At 39.6% G+C, this 20,269-nt stretch overlaps 1 protein-coding gene across 1 annotated transcript in view; it reads left to right on the forward strand.

The window, feature by feature from the left end:
* The window catches only part of TNS3 (tensin 3), a gene marked incomplete at its 3' end in the record, with an annotated part of 116,571 nt that extends 99,014 nt beyond the window's left edge, over nt 1-17,557 (forward strand). Inside the window, exons 17-26 of the mRNA XM_081996279.1 lie at nt 508-1,151; nt 1,757-1,843; nt 4,414-4,545; nt 6,935-7,030; nt 8,114-8,191; nt 9,878-9,955; nt 15,013-15,181; nt 16,169-16,237; nt 16,367-16,393; nt 17,413-17,557. Of these exons, the coding sequence (XP_081852405.1) occupies nt 508-1,151; nt 1,757-1,843; nt 4,414-4,545; nt 6,935-7,030; nt 8,114-8,191; nt 9,878-9,955; nt 15,013-15,181; nt 16,169-16,237; nt 16,367-16,393; nt 17,413-17,557 (1,525 nt within the window). The remainder of the gene's footprint in view (nt 1-507; nt 1,152-1,756; nt 1,844-4,413; nt 4,546-6,934; nt 7,031-8,113; nt 8,192-9,877; nt 9,956-15,012; nt 15,182-16,168; nt 16,238-16,366; nt 16,394-17,412) is intronic.
* Nucleotides 17,558-20,269: the final 2,712 nt, after the last annotated feature.

The following is a 20,269-nucleotide window of genomic DNA, read 5'->3' on the forward strand; positions in this document are numbered from 1 at the left end:
CTCTGCCTCTTGATGGCAGCCTTGGCTTAAGAAATTCTTGCCTCCCACTGCTCTTTTTCAGGTAGCACTGCAGCTCACCATGTAGAGACCTCCAGGACCGCTGTATGTGAAGCGATACTGTGAACAACCTCACTGAATTGATTCATATTAAAAGTAACGCTCTCAAACAGGGGGAAGGAGTATTTTTAACTGTGATTATTTTGATGGCCTGGTTTACAGTGCAAATGCAGAAACTGTCCCATCAGCATGGTTAGGTGGAGGGTGAGATGAGGCAGAAGGTAATGACCTACACTGAAGACATGCGTGATTAGTGTGGGGTTGGAATCCCTTGACACAGCTGCATCACAAGGTCCAGCATGTTGTCGAGAGCACCCTCAGGTGTTACCGTGGGTGAGGTGATTCATTGCTTTCAATGATCGCTGCAGTATGGGTTGTACAGTGACGTTTTAAGGGAATGATTTGTCTGTTGTTTTACTTCTGTGTTCAATTTTTGGCTTTTTTTGACAGCTCTTCCACAACGGAACGTCCTTGGCTTGAAAGCAGCCCTAAAGCTTCCCCATCACTCCAGCTTTCAATGGGAAACAGCAGGCCGCCGGGAGGTTACCTTGTGCCCTCTGAATTTTCAAACGCCGTGCAAGATGTCTCTCTCTTGTCTCATTTCCAAACTCCAGGACTGCAAGTTGTCAACCTGAGCAGCCTGGAGAATTCACCAGCAGAGCCACAGCAAGAACCTGCTGTCAGCAGCAGTACCCGGGCCTACCTGAGCTACAGCGGGGGCAACATGGGCAGTAGGTCCCCCCAGGAGGAGAAACAAGCTACTTTCATAGCCAATACTAGCATCTCTCCTAAAATTGTGAGCTCCTCAGGGGCAAGTGCCGAGGACAATGGCTTTTTGACACAAAACTTTGTTGCAGTGGCCTCTGGACAAAATAGCCAGAACAGTGCGGTTCAGCAGCACTATGGAGGAAGCCTACATGCTCAACCGCCTCTTCCAGAGAAAAAGAGGTCCTCTGAAGGAGACCGTTCCTTTGCCTCCGTGTCACCTTCTTCAAGTGGCTTCTCTAGCCCCCACAGTGGAAGCACAATCAGCATCCCCTTCCCAAACGTCCTCCCAGATTTCTCAAAAATGTTAAGCACGTCCCCAGTGCCAGGTAGGTTCTGCGTCACAGAAGTGCAAAATACATTAGACGTTATATGAATTTATTAAAAAGCATTTAGGGGATTTTGAGAGGCGGGGCGGGGGGTGATTGAATGGGAATGGCACAGAGGAGTTGAATGTTTGCAGTAAGTGGTGCCAGTTCACTGGCTTTGGACAAGGCTGCAGGGTTCCTTCTGCACTTCCCTGGACGTCAGCCGAAGGCAGCCTACCTTTTGAACTGCCAAAACACAAGCGAACAGTGTGGAGTACTGGCTGGCTTCTCTATGCATCTTTCTAGACTTGTGTCAAGAATGGTTAAAAATGTAGATGTGTATTTACTGGACCCCACTGAGAAGCTTTGTATTTAATACAGCTTTATAAATGTAAGAGTTTTTCATATTTTATGAGTTCCGCAAAATGAAGCTTCCAGAATGCTTTCAGAATCTTAGTGTATGGTATTATATTTGCTGGTTCTAAAACAGTTCAGAGTTTCTCTAGATTGTCCTTCTAGCCATGAGTTTTGTGAATAATTAAGGTGATTGGAAGTTGGAAAGAAAGGTAAAAAATGCTTTTGTATTTAAAAAACTTCTTGACCTTTTTTTCCGTTTTCTTTCACAGAAAACACAACTGATAATCATGTGACTGTAAAATTTGTCCAGGACACATCCAAGTTCTGGTATAAGCCAGATATTTCAAGAGAACAAGGTATATCAGTTTGTATATATTCTGGCATATCCATTCACAGAAAGGCTAGTTGGTGAATTCTCCTTACATTTTTTGGATGCATATCTGATGTCTAAAAGAAATACAAGAAGAAATACAAAATCCAGAAGGCACACAGACAACCTCACTTAATTTCTATTGTCCAAACGCTGAATTTGAGAGTGGATGGCAGTCAAGTAGTTCTTAAAAATATTCAGTTAATCAGACAAATTATTAGCCTAACTGAACTAACTACAAAGTAATTTAAATCTGCCTGCGGTAGCTGCTGCAAATGCACTTTACAGAAAAGCTCCAGGTTTTGGAATGGCAGATATGTATGTTGCAATACCAAACAACTGTCAGCTCTCAGAAACTTTATGAGTACAAGCGTGCTGCTCTGGCATGATCTCAGCCATGTGTGTTTCCCTACACAGAATAGGTTGAGAGATTCTAAACATCAGAGAACAATTCATTAGCTAGAAATCATCATAAAAGTATCTGCATCTACCAGTCATTCTGTAGCCTGAATTTCATTGTCAGCTACAGGTGACATACATTATTTCTTAAAGGTCATGAAATAAACACTCCCATGGAACAACATCTTTATGATGTAATCTATATGTAGATGTATTGTTGAATGAGATGGAGAGAGCTTTTACGATGTATGTGTAAACGTATACATACGAACTTACACCTTGTCCCTGAAACAATGCATAAATAAAGCATGCCCAGTGCTTTGCAAATGCAATTACTCTGATAGTCCTTGTGTCCATATTGTAATACTCAGCTATACTGAATTGTATTTAGTAAGTTATGGCAGGATTTTAAACTGGGATTCTTAAAATGTGGTTGTCGAAAAGGAAAAATGACAAATTAGTTCTGCGTTGGGGAGGAGGTTCATACTAAACCAAAATAGCCTTCAGCTATTGGCAAACAATGAATTGCTGTGTCTGTCTAGCTCATAGTTTCTCAAATCTGAGGATGCCTCTTATAGTGTAATGGTAAATACGAGCCCAGGGGAATAAAGATCATAGAAAACAGATCATTAATTCATCTCTGGTTGATGTTTTACTGGTCCTTTCCCTCCAGTCCCCTTCCCCTTGTCTGCTCCCCACCCATGATGAGAACTGAGTCTTTATGCAAAAAAAAATTTCCTGACTTGATGTGAGTCCAGAGAGGGCAGTATGTCATAAAGGAAGTTTAAACCTAGCTGCTTGAACAAATGGAAATAAAATGTTCCCGACCTTTTAGTATGCCTCTTTTCACCCTACAAGGTAAAATTCCTTTTTAAAAGTGTTTTAAGAGACTGTTGCTGAGGAGGGCAGCACTTGTTCTTTTTTCCTGTGCTTAATGGGCTGCTCCTGTGACAAATTGTTACAGTCCCCCTGCAGATTTAGAAGTGTTATGTGAGTACTGATGAATTGCAGGGTTTTATGTATTCATCCTCCTCCTCTCAACACATGACAGGTTATTGTGAAAACAGTTGTTTTCTTCACCATCTGACAGATGAATAGAACAGAATAGATACGCATTTGCTTTAACAACTTAAACAGGAGAGACAACTATGTCTGCATTTGCCCGATTTTCTGTTACTACTCTTTTTTTTCATGGAAAAAAGAAGTGTGTGTTTATGATGTAATCATTGCTCAGGTCTTGCAAAGTACGGCTTCATGCCCCATATGCATAATTTCCATGTTCTGTGTATACAGGCAGTTAATGGCTCCAGGGTCAAATTTGGGCTTTTTCCCTGGTTTCTTTGAAGACTTGCTGATCGTTAGAAATTCTGGAAACAAACACAAGTATTTCCAAAAAGTTTAAGGGGGGAAAAAAAGCAAAGTACTAAGGTTTTATTAAGATCAATCATTAGATGAACGTTTTGCTTTTTTTCAAAGTCAGCTTAAGATTTTGGACTGGTGGATTTCAGAGTCTGCAGCAGACTCATGCAGAGCAGTTTCCCTGCAAATGGTTCCTCCTCAGTAGGACTTTGTAATCACACTTAAAGCAGGGATCATGGAATACAGATGTAAAATATTTCAATGCAGGAAAGTTAAAGAGCAAATGTTCACTTACGTCCTTTCCCTTGCTTTAAAACTAGTAAGAGAGTGAGACTGCTTTGCAGGGACAGAAACTTGCTGGTGGATGAAAACAGATCTGCTCCGCCTGTTGAAGCTGCACAGAAAAAGAAAAACAGTGCTGTCTAGTCAGCCTGGGAATTACAGAGCGCTGTGCTCTCTGTCATGCTTCTAACAAGTTGAAAAAATGTAAGCAGGAATCAACTTGCTCTTGCACTGGTTGTAGAAATCCTGGTGGGATCTGCACATCCTTCTCTGTTTAAAAATCAGTAGGGATCTGTGCTTCAGGTTTCTCTTGAAATAAGTATTTGTGAGATTTGCACAACATGTTTCCACTCCAATCCCCCAAATATGCTTGACTGTATTCTGTTCTACAGCAATGGAGACAGAGAAAAGGATGTTATTTCCTTTAGTCTCCTATTACTTTGCACTTCTGTACTTTTTGGGTGTGTACATTGTTCTGGAACTGTTTTTCTCTCTCTTTCCTGTAATCCCTTGCAGCCATTGCTGTTCTCAAGGACAAGGAACCTGGGTCATTCATTGTTCGAGACAGTCATTCTTTCCGGGGAGCCTATGGGCTAGCAATGAAAGTGGCTACACCACCTCCTTCTGTGCTGCAGTCAAACAAGAAAGGTACTGTATGCCTTCTATCTATTATTTAACAAGCCATACATAGTAGGAAGTCCTTACTACTGGGTAATAATCCAGAGGAATCTTCCCTCTTCTAGTAAGTGCAACTTGAATTACAGGCTCTGTTTGGTACCTTGTTAAATGAGACTGGATAAGACGTCTGTTGTACTTTGCAGTTCCACTGTGGCTTGTAAATGTATGTTCACTGTGGCTGTGCATGTATTGTACTTTATCAATCTAATAGCAAACCAGTGTCATCTCAGTAATGGGTCCTCCCTGGCAATCGGGAGTCTGCATTTGGTTCACATACCACCATGTAAAGCTTTCACTTGGCTGGAAAATAGAGTATTTTTGACCCCAAGGTTTTGTTTTGAGCCAGTTCTACATTAGATATAAATCTAAGGAGGTTGCCTAAGGAAAGATGATAGTTGTTTAAAAGAAGTGATGAAATACACCTACTCTCACAGCTCCAGTGCCTGCGTTGTGAAAATGTAAAATGAGAAGAACATACAGAAAGCATTAATCAATGTACGGAAACTCAGCAGCCGGTATCTGTAGGGTTTTTGGCTCCATTTGTGCTACTGCAAGGGTAGTGGGGTGATGTTCATGGCTGCTGTTTTCCTTTTACAAAGCTTATTACGTTTCATTAGTATATGCTGCCTGCTAAGGTAAGCAACTGAGATCACAGGAAAGCAGTGATTCTTGGTGTGGTTATAGAAGTGTGGTTTCATCTGGTTTTGGCTCATTGGCTGTTGGTTGTTTGGGTTTTTTTAGGATGTCATGTTTACTGTGGGGCAAGGTTAGCAGTCCCATCTCTATTACAATAACACTTCCAAATTCTGTATACTTAATCTGATGTCTTGAGACAATTTCTAATACAAGTTTGCCATGTAATCCTTCTTTCTGTTGCCAAGAAACATCAGCAGAACCAGTGCGATGTCATATTGAAGACAACAGGGGTGCACTGGGATGGTGACAGCAACAACAAAGAGGCAAATGGAGAGTGGCTGTAGTAATCTTTTAGTAATCTTTTTTTATCATCAGACCAATGAAGTCCAGGAAGACATGAAAGTTCAAACTCCACAAGCCTTGAAGAGCCAGTTTATATTAGCTGTACCACAGGCAAGTGGTAATAAGAGAAAATTTTAGTTGAGACTGTAGCATTCTTCCCCTTCTTGGTCTGTGATATTTAGCTTTTTTGACTGTGTCATCCCAGAAGGCACAAATTTGTTCAGTCTCCTGCAGGGTTTCCTGTGCCAGGCTTCCCCTTCCCACATACCCTTGTAGTAATTTATTTTTAATATTGTGAGAGCATAATGGCAAACAATTAGCTGTGTGAAAAGGTGATCTTTGCAATATTTGCTTGCATAGAAGTTTCTGCTGTCCAGATTAATGTGTTCGTCTGTATTAGCCTGAAAGTCAGCTCCTGATGTTTTGTGTTTCCTGGACTGTGCCTGATCAGAGTCAAAAGGAGCATTTGTGTTTGTGGCTCTTTTGTTAAGGTTTGAATGGTTGGGTAGCTTTGTCCCATTTCTATGAAATAACCCTTTAATTACTTCGAGCGAGATTCAGTTTGTAGTTGAGTGAGAAGTACTGTGAACCAGTCTTTCAAGAAATAATGAAGTTGTCTTAAACACGTACATACATATGCATACATACAATTAAAAGGATGCTAAATCTTCAAGGGAATTTTTATATGCCTCTTGGGCTTCGGATCTCCTCATTACATCCAACTTAACAGTTTTGATTTTTCGTAGATTCCTGAGACATAAAAACTGTCTAAAAATCTAGTGAAACATGAGTGTTTAATGTAATTGTTTTCAGGAGCAAAGGCTTAGCATAAAACTGCAAACATTTTAAAACTTAAAAATTCGCTGAGAGACTTGGCATCATTACCTTTGTGTAGCTAAATCTTCTGTTGTTTTCATCTGGAAAAGTTCTGTGAGCAGAACTGTCACTAGAAATCGTGAGTATTTTATCATACATTTACTCCCTTGTCACATTAGATACAAGTTCTCAGAGTGGGCAAGTGCATCAGAATTTCTAACCATTTTTTCCGAATTTCCAAATTTCTGTTCCTGTCTGTAGTTGGGACCATGCTTGGACATTTTGGACACCACTGTATACTTGGATGTTAGTCACCTATGATTATAAAACCTTTTCCTCTTGTTGTCTGAAGTGAGCTATTTGCTTGCTTGTTTTTTGAAAAATGGCCTTTTTACTACAGCTTGTAACATTGCAGCAGAGCAAGTCTAATGTATTCTTTTTATGCTGTATGTAAAACATTTGGTGGTAATGTGGAAAACTGCTTCCTAAAGGCCTGCTAATTTGTGAGACTGTTGTCTGTTAATTGCTTCTCTTCATGAGCTTTCTTTTTCATTTTTCAACACAGTTGGAGATTTGTCAAATGAACTTGTAAGGCATTTTCTGATTGAATGCACTCACAAGGGGGTGCGCTTGAAAGGATGCCCAAATGAACCATATTTTGGTAAGTACTGTGCATCACAGGAACACAGAAAATGGAAATGGTGTGCATTTGCCAAAGCTGTTTTATAGACTTGGATAGAGTGGAAATAAGAGAATACTTTGTTCGAGTGCTGATGATTTCTGTAGGAACCTATTCAAAGTTTATAGGAACCTTGTACACATTTACCTTAAGTATATATGCATGGCACTCTAGCATTGATGCACATAACCCTTGTAGAATTGAGGCATTCCATTTCAAGGGAATTTTTGATTGGCTGTAAAAATGAGGTTGGTTTTGATTGAACTGTGATTTTTCTCAAGCACATGATTATAATGTTCAATGTTTGTTAGTAAACGGGATCAAAGGATGGCTTTTTGTACAAACAGACTGATAAATATTACGCCTTCCTCTCACTCGCTGGCGTATAATGCTAATGTCAAGGCTGACTAATGTTTAATTATTTTAATTAAGCCAAGTCCAAATGACAAAAGTGACTTTGAGTAGAAAGAAGAATAATTTAATAGAAAATGCTACGTATATCACTGCTGCATTGAATGGAGGAGATTTTATTTAGACTGTATTTTATACTTTTATAAGCATAAAATAGAGGTGCATGTAGACAAAGCACTAGACAGCAGAGACTAGGGACTAATAGGCAGAACTCCTCACTCTTTCTCTGGCTCATCACATAGCATTGACCCCTTGTTACGATCTTCGTAAGATTTTACTGCATTTAATGTAGCAGAAGTTAAGAGCATTGAAAGGAATTTACTGACTTACATATGTTACTGTTTTTGTTATTTTTGTGCTTTCTCCATTTGAAGCAAAGCCATTTAGGTTAGGATTTAAGCAGTGTGTTTAAGCAGGGAAAAAGGAGCGTATGATTGTGATTAATGAGTTCAAGTACGTCCAGCTCAGACAGTGCTGGCATAAATACACTAAAGTTGACCGAAGAAGGTCTTGGCTTAGGTGCCAAGAGAATATTTTTAAAGGGCAGGTGGGGAGGCCCCTTGGTCTATGAAATACTTGAGAGCCAACGTAACTGTTAAGCATTCTTGTTGTCCAAGTTAAACTGTATATGTCTTGTTACTCTTCTGACCACAGGGAGTTTGACAGCTCTGGTGTATCAGCATTCCATCACTCCACTGGCATTGCCCTGCAAGCTCCTCATCCCAGACAGAGGTATGCTTGTTAAAGTACAGAAGATACATACCCAGCCAAACTATGCTTCAAAGTGCCAGTGCCTGAAGGCAGGTGAACATGTCACAAGTCGCAATCTGAGCAAGAATGCATAGGGAAGGAAGCTGTGTTTTAGAAGTGGTTCTTGAGTACTGCTGACGGCATTTACCCAAGCTGTAGTTGTGAGCAGACTGGTACTGTGATATTCCCGTCATAAACATATATGCATCATGGAAATCCGCACAATAATCTAGCATGTAGGAAGACAGATGTACTTCTCAGAGAGAAAATTATGCCCATATATGGTTAGATGTAACCACTCATTCAGGTCTGAGTGGCAGAAGAGCTTTATGGAAGGCAAGTAGGTAAAGAACAGATGGTGCCCTGAGTGTGACACCAGCAGGAAGGAAGTAGCCACTTACACAGGTCCAAATATTGTTTAAGTAAATGATCAAAAAGCCTGTGTTGCATCGTGGGACTGTAATTCTAATTTTGGTTATGGTGATTTCATAAATCACGCTAAGACAAAGGCAAAATGTAGCTATGCTTGCCCCATAATTCACTTGTCTGTTACTCTCCCACATGAAGTTAACACCAGAAGTATTAGTGAAATGTTAAACATTCTTGTGGTTTCCTACTGAACTCTTTAAACTTGTGTTAAAGGCCATATGTCAGTGTTCAAACATAGCATTTGAAATATGCGGACATGTTAATGAAACCATCTGAGCACAAACATGCTATGGTAGATAGACCAGAGATCTCTTTATATGGCAAACCAGTGTGGTAGGTGGGCTTGTTCTTCTTATCCTCCTCACCTGAAAATGGAAAGCTCCTTCCGTTCTAGCTGAGGTGCAGGACTGAAACATTTGCCTTGTCCCAAATAAACATACCACAGTGAAATTTTATTTTGTATTTACTTCTGAATCCGATATGATCATGCATTTTAAGATGATCTTCTGTGGTTAATGATTCTGGACACAGTGTGTGGAATGTTTAAAGCATATGGGTAACTCTAAATATGTGAGTATCATCACACTGTATTCAAAGACAGCATGCATCTTATTAAATACAGCAGTAAGTGAGATCTTTTTACGTGCATTTATGTAACTGAAATAACATACTGATGGACAGTTTTCTCACTAATTTTAACATATTGGGAGGCAAACATTCTGCTGCTGTCTTAATAGCTCAGATGTTTGTTTTCTACATAAATATGAAGAAAGAAGGATTATGTTGTCATCTTCTGAATCAAAATACAATTAATTGATTTCATCATAGAAACACAAAGTCTGTGTGCCTAAATTAGTGTAAATGATACAAATTAAATGAGATAATTAAAATTGCACTATTTAAAAAACTTCAAGGTTGTGATGAGGCAATATAGCTGTTAGTATTGTTTTAATGTGACATCATGTGTGTCCCTGCAGCATATGCTTTGTAGTTACATCTTTTACTGTCAGGAATAAAGGTTGAGCATCCCTCCTGCAGCACTGGAGGCAAAAAAACTGATGCAGCACAAAAAACACATGAATGATTATAGTTGCAGATAAAATATTGTATCATGTTTCTGGTCAAGAGTTGATCAGTACATGAGATCACAGTCACAAGAGCTAAACTCATACTTGACCATGTGCATTCATTTGTTGATTGAGGTCCAAACAAGACCTGGACAGTGTTTTCTGTTTGCAGATCCCTTGGAGGAGATAGCAGAAACTTCTCCACAAACAGCTGCAAACTCGGCAGCAGAACTTCTCAAACAGGGTGCAGGTATGTTAACTTTTTTCCTTGCATTTGATTGTCACCAAATTTTGTATCTTACAGGCTGGGAGAAGCTGAATCATAGACTGGACTGAAGGATGTTTAAAGGGACCAGTTAAATTTAGGGTGCTGTGTAGAAGTGCAGAGGGCACTGTGAGGACATGTACCAAGTTCTTTCTGTTTCCTGTAACCAGCTTCTAAGTTTTACAACCCTGTGTTTGCTTTCCATGAGAATATGAGGTACACATAGGCTGGTTCAAGCACAGCAATTTTTAAGCGGTGACATTGCTTTCATAATTGATGAACTTAGAAAAGATATTTTCAGCCTGTGTTGCAGAGGCTCATGAACTATGTCTGAGGTCTGCAAAAGGCAACTAAGGAAAGTGTTCAGTAGGGTTAAATTCTCAGCATAGGAGTCAACAGTGCCACTGGAAAATGCTTACTGTCACATCAATCTGAAAAAAAAAATTAAAAAACATTGCTCGTGCTTCACTTGATGCTGCATGTTGTTAGGAAACATCTTTTTTATTGGATGCTGTTTTATAGATTCTCATGCATACTGCAGCACCCAGTCTGGCAAGTTAAGTTGTCTTACCATGAGCTTATTGATGTGACAGAAGAACCCTGGCAAGATAACCTCCAATGATGTGATTGGTATGGTCTGTATCGCTCTCAAGTAGAGGTGTTTGCAGCAGCTGTGTAGAGATGTCCTCTGCTTCTCATCTGTTTTGTTTGTGTGCAGCTGACCCAGAGACAGCTAGTGAAATAGCCTGTCTGAGAAAGTGTGGGGGCATCCTAACCTACCATTATTGGACATGGTGCTTTGGGTACCCCTTCATAATCTTAAGGCTGTCCTTAGTAGAAATGCAGCCACTATGTTATTCCCCTGTACAGTGGGCATGCCTGAGGGATACTCTCTGCACCTTCCCATGGTCTTTTATTTTCAGGCCGCTCTGAATTCTCCCCAGGATCTATCTGTCCACCCAAGTAGTCCCATTAGAGTAGGACACTACGCTACATTTGCCACTTTCCTTTGAATTTAGCCTACTACTGGAGCCACAAGCAAAAGTGTTGTGGTCAAGCATGCCTTTATAAGAATGCTGCCTCATTGCCCTCACCCATTTTAGGGCACTTCTGAAGGGGGCAGTTGCGAAGCTGAGCAGCTCTGGAGAGAGAGCGTTGTTCCTTGCTTGTGCAGCAATCTGCTTTGACTTAAAAATTTGAAGTACCACTTTGAGTGCTGTAACCAAGCAGCAATGTGTTGGTGAGGCAATGGCAAGCCTTTGCAAGGCTGTGGCAGGAGTGAGCACATGTTGGCCTTCCTGTCTGCCAGTGCTGGTGGTGTTTATTGTGGCCAACGGGAAAAAAACACAGAGAATGAATTTTTGTATAGCTTTCCTTCTTGAAAAACCCGGCAAAAGGGCTGTTTGTTGTCTTTTGAGAAATGTTGGTTGCTCCTTGCCCAGGGAATGCTTTTCAAAGAAAAAGAAAGAATTCTTACTTTGGTTGGCACAGTAGTCAGGTAACTCCTTATGGGAGCTGTGACATCATGGAATATTTGGGTAACTTTGTACATTTGTTTTTTCCCTGTTTTGTTGTTGCTTTTGTTTTTAAACAAGGGTTTGGAGCTGAATAGATAAATTAGCTAGAGATGATTCTCAGAGGTTTTTTGCCCTGATACATCATTTCCCACTTATTTTCCATGGTTCAGAGCTCCCTCTCCAGTCATAGAAACATTCAAGTTGTGGAGTTCAACATTGAAGTGCAGACCTGAAACGTGAATTGTTTCTTTTCCAATATCTGAGCTTGTGTGAGCACCTGCAGTTTAGTCAGAGCAGATGCACTTTTTCCCTGCCCTGTTTTACCCCACCCTTTTCCCACTCCACACACAAGAAAATGAAGATGTGTTTTCCTAGCATGATTAATTTTTATAGCTGTCTGAAAAACCTAATGAGCATTTCCAGTCATTATCTAAATGCAGAAGCTGACCAGAAATCTTTTGCTTCCTAGAGAGTGACGACTCAAGACTAGAAACTATACAGATAAGTGGCTTTTCCTGGAACAGACCTTGCTTTATTAAACTTCCTGTTCAGCAGCAAAATTCTCTGCCCTAAATAAATCTCAGTTCTTCATACCTGTTTCCACTAATACAGTCAAGGGACTAAGCATTCTGAACAATGCACATTGCCAGTCTAAAAGCAGCAGGGGTTACTTGAAGTGGCCACATTGTGTAGCTGTTGGTGGTACCATGGATGTGACTACAAAATGCCACCTGTGGAAGATGAGAGCAGCAGCTTTGTAGGGCAGCTGCATTGCACAAAAGACACAGATGTCTTCCTTTTGTTTTAGCCTTGAGTATGGTTTCTGTGGGATTGCTGTCATTCAATACCCCAACAAACCATGCATGATGTTCTTAAATGAGAAATCTTTCAGCCTTTCTCATTACCTTTCCTTTCCCGTAATCTCCTTTTTAAGCTGATGTTTTTGCACTTTACAACACTTTTGAAAAAGGTTACATACAGAAGTAAAGGAACGTACTGTGTTTGGTGACTGCTTTTGAACTATTACACAGAGGGCAATCTAGACAAAATGCTTGGCTATTTCATTTAGAAACAAAACCTGAACATGGTCTGTTGACACCAATGCGATGTGTGGTAGAAGAGGAAGGGAAACCCTTCATCTGAGTGTCAGAAGTGGTGAGAGTGTGACTGTGAAACAAGGCAAGCTTCCTGTGGTGGGAAAGGCTCACAGGATCATGAAGAGCTTTAGAGCTGTACCAAACATACACAGTAATGATGTGAGAAGAGGAGACTTTATGGTTTGGAATGTTATTTACAATTTTGGATAGGCATGACAGAAAGCTGTTCAGTGAGGAAGGCCTCATTGAACTTGCCATTCATCGCCTTAAATCTCTCTGCATGAATTGTATCATAATTGATTCAAACAAAGGTTATTGAAACTATCACACCAATGTGCAAATACATTTGGGAAATTTTACACTTCAAATAAATGAAATCTCTGGATCCCGCTGTTCACTGACAGACTTCAGAGCTTGAAGTTACTGGGCTGATCATCATGCTGGAATCAGATTTATGCTTATGCAGTCTTTAACTGTACGATTGCTTGGTTGTTTTGAAAGTGCCAATGTCTAGCTGTGTATTTTATGTAGATGGTCATAGGAGAAAGCTTTAGTCAGATTACAGAATAGCCATATGAAAAGAGAAGCTGTTAGATTTAATTTAATCTTTGCTTTCATAGTAAAGTTGGCAAACCAAACTAAACTCCTAAACAAATGAAATATTAGCATGGTAATTTGCATATGTCAGCTGCCAGAGTTGTAAATGCTGTTCTGGATACCTACATAAATGTTTTTGCCAAAACATAAAGTCTGTTGGTACCAGTGTTCAGCTGTGGATGTGTTTAATCATTCCTGCTTGTGTTGTAGAATAAGACTAAGAGGCCTTTTCAGTTTCAAAGATGTTCTTAATCTGTTTGTAAATTTGACTTTATACAGTCCTAAAGTATTTAAGCATGTGAATAATTCTATTAATAGTATATAATAATAATAATTAATACTGTATAATGTTATATGATACTGTTACTATGTAGTACTATGCAGTATTACTTGGTACTACAGTACTACTATATAACGCTATATAATACTAGTACTTCTTTTCCTAGTGCTTGCTGCAGATTTGATAATGAGACCAGGTAAAAAAAAATAACTATTCAGTAGCCTTAGAAACCAATGAGCTTCTATTTTATAGAGATACTTCAGAAGTTACTCCTCTTTAGGAGAGGAATAGGGCTTTTAAAAATAAGTGCATGCTGACGTAAAGGATAGACCTAAAAATACCCAAGTCAGTAATTTTTCTCAATGTGGAAGTTCCTTTGCCCTAAAATCGCTAAACATACAAAACACTATGGAATTAATGACAAGTGAGCTTTGCAACAACCCTCAATTCTTTATGGGGTGAAAATGTTCTTGTCGTGTCAAACAAGTTAGTGGTTTCCTTTGAATATAGCTCCTGGCCTGTATGAGAAATAGCATGGCCAGCAGGAGCAAGGAAGTGATCGTGCCCCTGTACTCATCACTGGTAAAGCTGCACCTCGAATGTTGTGTTCAGCACTACAAGAAGGACATTGAGTTGCTGGAGTGTGTCTAGAGAAGGGCAACGAAGCTGGTGAGGGATCTAGAGCACAAGTCTTATGAGGAGCAGCTGAGGGAACTGGGCTTGTTCAGTCTGGAGAGAAGGAGGCTGAGGGGAGACCTTATTGCTCTCTACAACTACCTGAAAGGGGGTTGTGGCGACGTGAGTGTTTGTTGGTCTCTTCTCCTAAGTAATTAGTGATAGGATGAGAGGAAATGGCCTCAAGTTGGCCAGGGGAGGTTTAGACTGGATATTAGGAAAAGTTTCTTTACTGAGAGAGTGGTCAAACATTGGAACAGGCTCCCGAGGGAGGTGGTGGAGTCACCATCACTGGAAGTGTTCAAGAAACATGTAGACGTGGCACTTTGAGACATGGTTTAATGGGCATGGTGGTGCTCCATTGACAGTTGGGACTTGATGATCTTTAAGGTCTTTTCCAACCTTAATGATTCTATGATTTCTATGAGTATCATTTGAAAATGTAAAATGTGTGAATGTATGCTGCAAAAATGTGCATTTTGTTATTGGCTGCTGTAATTGAACTTAAAAGCAAAATATCCCAGTTTGTTCTCCTCAGGAATGCTTTTGCTGTAGTAGTACCTATAAGTGGCTGCTCTCTGTTGCTGTCTTGTATTTAAATTTCAGGATCTGTGCGTAATAGATAAATACAATCATTGGCTTAAATGTAAAGGTCTTAAAAACAAAGGGACAGCAAAAGGTCTATGACGTCCAAAAATATAGTCTGTGAAGCAGCAGTGGGACAAGGTGAGGCACACATAGAAGCTGTGGTAGTTTTCTGCCAGTCTTCCCTGTTTGCTTTACAAATGCACATTTTGTTTGGTTTTGTTCAGAAAATACCTGTTTGCTTGCTGTTGGGTAATTACCTCTCAAAGTCTTTCCCCTCTTTCATTACAGCATGTAATGTCTGGTACCTGAATTCAGTGGAGATGGAGTCCCTGACGGGCTACCAGGCAGTACAGAAAGCCTTCAGCCTGACGCTGATGCAAGATCCTTCTCCCATCTCAACCGTTGTCCATTTCAAGGTGTCTGCGCAGGGAATCACATTGACAGATAATCAAAGAAAGTAAGCCAAAGAGGGTTGGGAAGAGAATATCGCCTTGGCCGCAAGAAGTGTTGGCTGCAGTTGATTTGATTTTCCTAGATTTTTTCTGCAATCTCTGTCTTAGAGCATAATAGGACTGCCTCAAGAGTGGCCATGACAGTGTCAGCTGTCTGCAGTGCTGGTGAATGAATGTTTTAAGCTATGGACATTACTTCCACATGGCAGCTCTTACTTCTGGTGACTTTGCCGTGGCAGTTTTTTCATTGTTGTTATTTCTTTTGAAAGTAATGCTTTGCCAGCATTTGATATTCAACCTATCCATTGAAATAATTTATCTTCATGGTATCTTTCACCAGTATCACAGAACAGAGTTGGCCTAAGCAGACGCTGTATCTCCAGTATTTGCAGTAGTGCTTTGGGTAGTCTGTAAAATACTGTGGTAAAAAGTTAATTTATATTTACTTTGCAGTGAATGCTATTAATGCTACAACAAAGTCTTCAGATTTGAAAACTGACAGTAACAAGGGAGGGACAACAGGAGTTCATTATAGGTTTAAAAAAAAAAAACCTGCTAGACTTCTTAATTCCATGGGGTCTACAAGCATTTATAGGAGATCAAGGACAAAACCTTAAATTATAATGCCTAGCAGTGCCTATATTTTGAAATTTAATATAATCAAATTATTCACAAGTTCCAAGAAGTTGCATTTCCCACTGACATAATATCTAAATGGCCAGTTTTTAGAAAAAATAGGTTTCATACATCTAGTTCTTTTTCTTAGCTTGAGGGTAAGTTTTCTTTCATCTAAACTTGATGTTACTATTCTAAATATGGATTTATTTGGTTGGAGCAGTTCAGGTGTCTTTCAGAGTCACTCAGATAACAAAAATATATATCGTTATTACTAAATTTAGCTTAAATATAATTTATTTTTCAGATCTGTTTATTGTTTTAAATTTTGAGTATTTTAACTATTCCTAAAATTTGTTTTATACCTTCCTATCCAGACTCTTTTTTCGGCGACATTATCCAGTCAACACTGTTATTTTCTGTGCTTTGGATCCCCAGGACAGAAAGTAAGGAAGACAGGCAGTATTTCTAGTATCTTGTTTGTATTGTTGATCTACAAAACAAACTAACATAGGTTTCATTTTTATTTCTCCGTTCCTTTTTTTTTTTTAACTGCTTTCGTAATGGACAACAAGATGGGTGAAAGATGGCCTTTCTGCAAAGTAAGTGAACACCTGTCTGAGTCTCTTTTAACTGAATTTTTTAGGAATATCATGCAGTGATCAGTTTCTTAGTGTTCTAAATTATCTTTGTCAGAGATATAGAAGGGAACGCAGCTGTTCAGAGACAAGTGTCTCTGCCCACTATAATTAGACTTCAGTTACTTCATCTGCACCTCTGCAAGTCAGGGCCTAATTATGTGATGGTGGGCTGTCTGGAGCCAGAGCTAGCATGCTTTAAGTTGCAGGTCTGTGATTTGACTGCAGTTTCAGGAATGAAAACAGCCATTTGCTACTCAGTTTGGTGTTCCTCTTGTCCAGCAACACTAACACAAGCTTACTTGTCTCACTTAGACTGTAGCTTAAAAAAAACCAACCAAACAAACAAAAAAAACCCAAGACACACATGCCACATAGATGAAAACACTCCTAGTAATGCTCATATGTGGCATAAATATATAATTACCAGTGGATTGCAAAGTGTTTTCTGTTGAAGGCAAACATTGTTGTCCCCCTTTTACCAAAAGAAAAAACCTAAGCAGAGAGCATTCAGGCACAGGTTTCTGGAAAGGGACAGAAATAGATGGCTGAAGTGCTCTTTCCAGTACCCTGTCCACTGAGATGTGTGGACCTCAAAACCTCTCTTTAGGTGATTCCTGACACACCACACCACACACTCCCCAAGGTAGGTAAGAGAACAGCAGTATTGAATCAGATTAAATACATCCCTAGGGTGAGCAGCATGCCTCTGACAGCAAACAGTACAGGATGCAATACCGACAAAGTAGAAGGAAGGGGACAGTCTTGCTTCCCCGATTCTGGCCATCCTGAGCCACTCGGGAGCTCCTGACTTGGCTGGTACATCTAGACCACTGTGTCTAGCAATCACACAGGACCTTGTCCATCACAACAGATGAAGTCTGATTTGTGCTTTTGGTCTCTGCAGTATCTTTTTTGCTTTGTGAAGTGAGACAATGGCTGTCTTTCTGTTCTCTGATAGACTGTGGTTGTTGCTCTTGCAGAGTATTTGGGTTCGTTGCCAGGAAGCAGGGCAGTGCCACAGACAACGTATGCCACCTCTTTGCAGAGCACGATCCAGAGCAACCTGCCAGCGCCATTGTGAACTTTGTATCAAAGGTCATGATCGGATCCCAGAAGAAGATCTGATGCCTTCCCATCCTTGACTCGGAGCTCTTCACTGACTTCACTGAAGGAACGCACTGTGAGGGGGAGAAAGCCTATTCAGCAGCGTCTGAACCTTGTCATTCCCAAGAAGGAAAGCAGAGGACAGTCTGTCTGCATTGTGTTTGCAAGAGTTCAGCCTTTTCTTTGAAGATGCCTCTGACTTAAGAAAGCATTGTTTCTTTGTTTTTATATCAAAGGACAAAACAAAAGAAGCTGGGTGCCACCCAAACCTATGTAGCCCATACCTGAATGAAGCATAAATGAAAATCTTTTCTCCTGAAGGGTTTCTAATATATTTTCACATGCTGTTTCTCAACATTTATTGGAGCAGAAACACTCACTAGGCTGTGCTACTTATTTTGTGCAGAAAATGTATAACCTCCACAAAGACACTTTCCATAGTTGCATCAATGGTAGCTATAGGCCTTGCAAACATGCTCTTAAGAGAATGATGGCCTGAGGAAGACTATTTGCTCTTCCCTTCATCATTACGGGATCAGTGATGGGAACTGAATGGAGAAAGGGGAAGATGTATGTGAAGAGAAGGTTTGTGCAAGTTGATTTCTGATAAGAAAGGATTGGCAATGTGATGTATTCAGGGAGAATGCTCTCTATTTAGTGTTAAGAAGGCTGGTCCGTTTCAGTTTGAAAAATTTTAAATGGGGGAGAGGTGGCAGAACAAAAAAAAAAAAAGGTTGTGTGGAAATCTATTTTGTAATTGGGATTTTTTGTGTCTTTTTTTTTTTTTTATACAGAGAACTAAGCAGGGAAGATTCTGTATTTTAATAATTACAGGATAAAAATGAGGGAAAAGCAAAGAAGAAAATTTTATAATTTATGTATTTTTACCTGTGCCAGATTATTTATAGTAGGTCTCAGATCCTGGTGTGTCGTATGGATATTCTTAAACTAGACCGTTGCTGAGCTTTGCCTCTTCAGTGCTATTTTGCATAAGTAGAAGTATGTATAGCCTGTGCCTTGCAATAAACAATAGTTTCATATTTTGACTTTTGTCTTACAGTGACAAAATACTTCCCATTTCCTGTCGCTGCAATACTGTTTTGGTAGTAACATTTGTTCCCTAGCCTAGTACATAATTACATTGTGGATTTTTTTGGCCCTCTTTTTATTGGAGCTTTGAGGAATTTTTGGCTTTTTTTTTAGTAGGAACTAACAGTAGGAACTATTTTTGGTTTATAATTTTTTTTAATAATTCCTGCAGTCAGGAAATCCAAAAGGGAATGGAATTTATTTTGTTACTCTGTCCCATTTCTTGAGACCATTTATGTCATGATTTCTACAACCATCATACTTGTACATATCTCTGCATCTTTTTAAACACAGTGGTATTTTAAGTGCACAGCAAAGCGCTAGCTGGCTTTACAGAAAATTGATACAGTAGGTTGCAGTGGAAACGTTCACGAGGAACATAAGCTGCTGAGGTCTACTGAGCAACCCCCATTCACTCCAAAAAACAGTACTAGGCCCCCATATCAGAACTGATGGTAATAAAGCAGCTGCAGTGAGACAGTGCTGAAAAGTTTCATTGCCTCTGTTTCTTTGATGTGTGGCTGTCAACATTATATTAATAACCTGAGGAATAAAATAAAATGCTGAATTCAGCATACTGATGCATGAGGTGCTGGATTAACTAGGAACTGTACCCACTTGGAGGATTTAATCCTTTTATCCACTTGTACTAAATAATGGTTAAGTGGAATGGGAAACTCTAGTTGGCCAATATTGTAAGAAGGTTCCACCAGTTTGAACTACGTTTGTCCTGTATAAATTATTACTTAGTTTTTATTAACAGCTCTCTTCCTATTTCCTAAAGCATTAGGACCATGGAAACCTTATTCAGTGACCATAGCCAAAAGTGTTACAAAATTATTTGTGCAACTGTGAATTTTCTATAAATAACTTTATACTTTTTAAAAGGAACGATGGTGGGGAAGAGAGGGAGCGAGAAGAAAGATTTGAAGTTTGAGGTATTTGGACCAGGAAGTGGTGTATTAGTAGTAGTGGGCATAGGATGTGTGTAGAAGGGTGAAGCAATCCAAAGTGTAGTAGCTACCATTGAAGCAACAAAAGCAAGTGCCTCTGATTTGTACCAAATAATTCTGTTCTTCTGACGCAGAGGTATACTACTTAAATGGTGTTCATGTACCATCCAAAAAAAAAAAATGCAGTTCTTACTTTTAGGAGCTTTGATTCTTTTGAAACATGTGAGGACAAGTTTCCTTTTAATATTCTTTTGATGCACCAAGAAACAGTTGCCTAATCTCCTCAGCCCATCGGAGCCCTGTGAATTTCTTCAGCTGACATCTCAATTAGATTTAAGTCACAATTAGATTTAAGTCACAATTAGATTTAAATCTGATGTGCTGTGAGCATTGAAATGAGGCGGAATTTTTTACTATATTTTTTCACTTCTGTAGATGATACTTAAATTTTAGCATGTCTTGTTAGACACCAAGTGTTGGCCTTTGGGCTGAAAATAAAGTGTCCTTTTTTTTTTCCCCATATATTACCATTTCCATTCAGGGCCTTATTTTTTATTCCTTGTGATTTCTCAAGGCCTGCTGAATTTAAGAACATAAGGAATTGAATGCTGATACTCCTGGTGGTGTTTCCTGGGAGTTTAGCTCTACTTGTAAGTGGGGAAAAAAGAATTAGCCCTGTTTCTAAGGGAGG

This window comes from Phaethon aethereus (genome assembly GCF_964289735.1).
Source record: "Phaethon aethereus genome assembly, chromosome: 2".
Lineage (NCBI taxonomy): Eukaryota > Metazoa > Chordata > Aves > Phaethontiformes > Phaethontidae > Phaethon > Phaethon aethereus.